Source organism: Notolepis coatsorum, assembly GCF_963971535.1.
Source record: "Notolepis coatsorum genome assembly, chromosome: 10".
Taxonomy (NCBI): Eukaryota; Metazoa; Chordata; class Actinopteri; order Aulopiformes; family Paralepididae; genus Notolepis; species Notolepis coatsorum.
The window spans coordinates 51042714-51048713 of record NC_140174.1 but is presented as its reverse complement, the minus strand read 5'-3'; the positions used below and the strand labels follow the sequence as shown (position 1 = coordinate 51048713).

Below are 6000 nucleotides of genomic sequence, written 5' to 3'. Positions count from 1 at the left end.
TAGACACGTTGCAAAGTAGTGAATTCATCTCTTGGTATAGTGGTCTGTGCTGTCGACCCGTGGTGCGGCAGACCACGGGTTCGAAACTCCCTCGGGGCATCGAAGTTTAAGGTGACGATTTGACAACCGTTACATATATATACACTTGATACCTCTCAAAGGCAACCTTTTAAATGACATAAGTACTGAACACATTTCTGGGTGAATGACCTTCAATGGTCACCATTTGCCGCCTAACCTCATCTACTAACATCTGTATTTGGTCTTAATACAGAATGCATTTCCTCACGACCACTGAAAGGCTCTTTCATTGCTTTTCTTTCTGTCATTGCAGGTCCCCATCAGCTCAACTATAACCACGTGGCTCTAGGTAGCCCGACACGCACCCCTAAGAATGGTAAGGAGAGCTCCCCGACTAGCGTGACATATCGAGGTGAAAGATGCGCAAGTGTCAAACCAGGGCATTATGTTTGATATAGTTCTTGACACGGACGCGTGAAACACAACTCGACATAAACCCTCTTTTTCAATCTCTTTCCCTCCGGGGTCTGCAAATCCATTCTATTATTGAGAATGAAGCCTTTTTTCTTTACTATTATTAAAGATGGAATCGTATAAGTGTCACATCTCATATCCATGGACATTTTTCTTTGGGGAGCGGGGATGAACACGGGATCAGGGGACACGGTGGCTGTCTGTCACCTTTAAAAAGTAAATCCAGTTTGGCTTTGAGGATCAACTTAATGTTCCGTTTAAGTCGCCCCCTCCTCTTCGGTCCACGTGCAGAGACATGCGATTTCGCCCCCCCCCGAACTTTATTACCATTATAGCCTTGTGTTCCCCACAAGAATAATAATCAGGAACTGGTTTCTATTCCCAATGTCTACTTTTTTATGAGCAAAGACATTTATGGTTTTATAAAGACATTATTTTTTTGTATCTACTTTTTTCTCCCATTTTCTATTTTTCTCCCATCCCAATTTTGTATCGTCCAATTCTACCCTCCCCTGTCTCGAACGTTGTTAGGCCATGCCTCCCACAAGCCGGCTGCAATGTGGACTAAGCCTTACATCACGTGTCCCCTCCGGTACTCGAGGAAGCAGCAGTCGCATCTTTTCACCTGCACAGCGCAATCTCTCAGCGTCGGGGGTCTGCGTTTGGAGGGCACGCCGCCCCCGTCGCTTCCTGATTCTGCTGCGCAGGCGCACCAACCGACCTGTAGGAGTCGCTGTCCACAATGTCCGATCCCCACCCATCAGCTTCCCACCCCCTAATACTGCCAATTGTATTAGTATGAACGACCAACCAAGCTGATAGCAATGCGGAGAGCTGGGCTCAAACCCAGCGTCTCCTGCATTGGTGGTGAGCGCCTTGCCCACTGCACCACCTAGCCGCCCTTATAAAGACATTATAAAGGTTTTATAAATACACAGGCTGAAGGCAGGATGAAGCCATGTGAACGGCAGACAGAAAACGTCTGTGTTTGTTTAACCCAAATCGCTGTGATCTTTGCCTTTTGATTCGTATTCCGTTTGGTTACCTAGCGAGAAGACCACCGCTAGCGAGTTCTCAGGGCTGCCAGACATCAGGGGCTGAACGCGCTCCCCTTCCATGTACAAATTGGCTATGCGTTCCATTTAACACATGTACAGATAAGAGAAACCGCACTGAGTATGAAGAAATGCCTTTGAGATCCGTGGAAAACACGAGAAATCCATTTCGGCGACACATCTAAGACGAGGACTTTGATCACATGGCCCTGCGAAGGGCTTGAAATTCCAGTGCACGGTGTCTTGTCTAGATAAGACTCACCGCAGTGGCCGTCGCCCGCCGCAACAGTAACAGGACGCATCGCTGTAGATCACGGGGGAGAAAATGTGTAAACATGTATACAGTATTTCGCTGGTACAGTAACACACACAATTAGCCTTAAGGCTCAACCGGCTTCATTTGTTTCGACAGATTTCTCAGCAGCGATCATCGCATTGAATATTGAGTAGGTTGTTTGTGGAAGAATGTGGGTGCTATCTGAATGTGTTCTTTTTCTTTTTATTTATTCATCATTTGTTTTAACGCCACCATCGACATGTTTCTGAAATATTTGTTTCTCGCTTGGGTTTTTTTTGCGTAGCTCACCGACCATTGAGACGTGGTAAGTCATTCATACACACACACACACACAGACACACAAACACACACGTGTGTCCCCAGCAGCACATCCGCGCACGACCCCATGCGCCTATGTACACACGCCCACCCCCCACCTCTGTGCCTCTTCCTTCTTCCTACACCTATTGTGCCGTGTGTGGTGTGGTCGTGCCGTGCGTTTGTGGTCGAGCAGTGAAAATGTGTCTGGTATTGAGATAGCCAACAGCATGCCACAGTTTGGAGTACACTTTCACCCCTGAGTGCGGTAGACAGTTTTCTCGCAGATCTGTCCTCGTCCTTCAAACCCCCCCCCCCCCCTACGGCTCGAAGGACCCCTGCTGTCATAAGTCCCTCCCTCCATCCCTCCCCGCCTTTCTTCTCCTCCTTCTCGCTCTCCTGTTGCCTATTTCTCTTCCTTTTCATCTTTTAGTCCTCCCCCTCTATTTATCCTTCCCCTCCTCTCTCTCTCTCTCTCTCTCTCTCTCTCTCTCTCTCTCTCTCTCTCTCTCTCTCTCTCTCTCTCTCTCTCTGTTCCCTCTCAATCCTGCAGCAGTTACCAAGCCCCTATTTTTATCTGCACATTGGAGTCTGGTCTGGGAGCCGCACCCATGCCCACTGCTTTACACTGCATGACAGACTCACAGCCCAGAGGGGACAGAGAGAGACAGAGAGAGAGAGGGAGAGAGAGAGAGAGAGAGAGAGAGAGAGAGAGAGAGAGAGAGAGAGAGAGAGAGAGAGAGAGAGAGAGAGAGAGAGAGAGAGAGAGAGAGAGAGAGAGAGAGAGAGAGAGATGGAAAGAGACAATAAATGGAAACGAGAGACTTAAGTATAGCAAAAGGAAAGTGGGTGGTGGTGGTGGCATTGTAATATAGATAGGATGGAGGCAAACAGACAGGGTGTTTGTTTGTGTGTGCGTGTGTGTGTGTGTGTGTGTGCGTGCGTGCGTGCGTGCGTGCGTGCGTGTGTGCGTGCGTGCATGTTTGTCTGTGTACGTACATGTGTGAGACTAAAGAGAGAGAGACAGAGAGAGAAAAGAGAAAACAGAGGAGAGAGGACTTACAGTCCAGCTACCCTGATGTTCCACCTTGGCATATCACGTTCCATCAGTGACGATCGGCCAGGACGATGCTCTCGCCCCCCATCCCCCCAATCCCATCACATGCTGTCACAGCCAGGGTCACTGTCCTGGCAGACATCTGTTGTTTGGTGTGCTGTCTTGTTTTTGTTTTTTTGGACCTCTGTTACCTCCCGTCAGCACCTTCCAACCCACCCACACACCCACCCATCCCCCACCCACCCTCCTCACCTGTCCAGTCTCTGCCACACACCACTCACCAAGTCCCTGGTGTGACCCCCCCTCTCCAACACAGACACACAAACACACCACCACCTCCCTCCTACCTCAGCAGACAGCCTATCCAAAATCGCTACCTGTGGGGTCTCTGATCCCCTGGTGTCTCACGGGGGGGGGAGAGAGAGTCGGCCTGCCTGCCCACTCCCCCCCCCCCCCTTCTTCCCTCTGCTCTGTCTGTGTGTGTCTCCAGAGAACACGCGGTTGAGCGGCATCCTGACCTCGCAGACGGAGCCCTACGACCTGTCCTTCTCGCGCTCCTTCCAGAGCCTCTCCCACCTGCCACCCTCCTACGAGGCGGCGGTCAAAGCCGACCTCAGCCGCTACTCCTCTCTGAAGAAACTCAGTAGGTCAAAGTTCACCGACTGCACTGAACGCCGAGCGCGCCGTCTGCCCGTCCCAGTGCCCCGCATGATATAACACACATATATATATAGAGATATATATTTATACATTTACATTTACATTTGGTCATTTAGCTGAACGCTTTTATCCAAAGCGACTTACAAGTTCTGTACGACAAGTACAGCAGGAAGGGTACAACTCTTACACAGCTGAGTAACAATGTTCATCAAACAGTGCTGAAACTTGGGTGCTGCAGTGATGAGTGCATAGTAGTAAAGAAAGAGTATAGTAGGAAGAGTGCATGATAGTATAAGCGAGTAAGAATATATACGTACTGTATATATATATCTGCATCAGTCATACGTTTCTGACTCCCAACTGGTTACTACTACTACTACTACTACTACTACTACTACTACTACTACTACTACTACTACTACTACTACTACTACTACTACTACTACATTACATTTACATTTAGTCATTTAGCTGACGCTTTTATCCAAAGCGACTTACAAGTTCTGTACGACAAGTCATCAGGAAGTCAAGTCAAGTCAAGTCAAGAGTTTTAATTGTCACGGCATACAAGTATACAATGAAATGCGGGTATACTTGGGCACAACTCTATCAGCTCTATCAGCTGAGTAACAATGTTCATCAAAGTGTTGAGTGCTACAGTGTAGGTTAGTTTATTAGGACAGTATAAGTGCATGACAGTAAGGTTAGTTAGGGAACTTAGGGTTAGATATATATATATATATTTTGTTTCGATAATGGTTGAAGAAGTGCGTCTTTAGTCGACGGCGGAAGATTGGACGGGTTTCGGCTGTCCTAACTGGGGTGGGCAGTTAATTCCACCATTGTGGGACAAGGACTGACAAAAGGCGGCTTCTCCTTGATGACCCTCCCGGAGCATGGATAGGAGTGGGTCTGAGACAGCCAGAAGATGCAGAGCGTAGGGGTCTTGAGGGTGTGTAGTTAGAGACCATTGACCGGAGGTAGGCGGGAGCGGTTCCCTTTGCCGCACGGTATGCCAGGTCGAGGGCCTTTAAGCGGATTCGTGCAGCAATGGGGAGCCAGTGCAGGTCCCTAAGAAGTGGGGTGACATGGGCTGACTTCGGTAGGTTTGAGATCAGGCAGGCCGCTGCCTTCTGAATGAGTTGAAGAGGCTTGGTGGCAGTGGCCGGGAGGCCAGCAAGCAGTGCGTTGCAGTAGGCGAGGCGGGAGATGACGAGGAGTTGGGTGAATTCACTTCTTGCTTAGTGGTCTGTGATGCCGCCGATGCGGGCGTCCGGGGTTCAACTCCCACTCAGGGCGATCCCTTAACAGGGGTCGAATCGACTTAACACAACGCAGACAAGATCACACCGGCTACATGTGGTGCCGCTAGACCCGGATGCCCTGGGTGGAGTGAGTTTAGGGGGGTGAGTGTAACGGAGGTACCGCAGTATATCCACAGTCACGATGGTACAAGTAGTTCAGTGGCTGTGGATGGTAAGCGGTACTGCAAGTAAACTCACTCCCCAGAGGCATCCAGACCCGGAAGCAAGAAGTGAATTCACTTCTTGCTTAGTGGTCTGTGATGCCGCCCGCGATGCGGGCGTCCGGGGTTCAACTCCCACTCAGGGCGATCCCTTAACAGGGGTCGAATCGACTTAACACAACGCAGACAAGATCACACCGGCTACATCGGCATAACAATGATACGAGAAGCCATGAGACGTGATAATGTTACACAGTGATTTAGTGTAGAGGGAGAAGAGAAGGGGTCCTAGGACCGAGCCCTGGGGGATACCCGTCCGCAGGGGGCGGGTGGCCGACAGGGTCCCTCTCCATGACACTTGGTAGGAGCGGCCATTGAGGTATGATGTCAGCCATGTCAGCACAGAGCCAGCCACTCCCATTCCTGCGAGGGACGCAAGGAGGATCTGATGGTTGACTGTGTCGAAGGCTGCAGATAGATCTAGGAGAATCACGACAGAGGAGAGGCCTTTCGCTTTTGCTAAGTGAAGTGCCTCTGTGACCGCAATGAGGGCCGCTTCTGTGGAGTGGCCAGTCCGGAAGCCTGACTGATTAGGGCAGGGGTCAGCAACCTTTACTATCAAAAGAGCCACTTTTCCCCCGTCCAACAAAATAAAATGCTCAGGGAGCCGCAC

At 50.0% G+C, this 6000-nt stretch overlaps 1 protein-coding gene across 1 annotated transcript in view; it reads left to right on the top strand.

Moving 5' to 3' along the window:
- shisa6 (shisa family member 6) overlaps positions 1 to 6000 on the top strand; it is a gene marked incomplete at both ends in the record, with an annotated part of 72512 nt that overhangs the window by 59619 nt on the left and 6893 nt on the right. The window contains 3 exons of the mRNA XM_084323041.1: positions 335 to 397; positions 2132 to 2152; positions 3693 to 3845. Of these exons, the coding sequence (XP_084179167.1) occupies positions 335 to 397; positions 2132 to 2152; positions 3693 to 3845 (237 nt within the window). The remainder of the gene's footprint in view (positions 1 to 334; positions 398 to 2131; positions 2153 to 3692; positions 3846 to 6000) is intronic.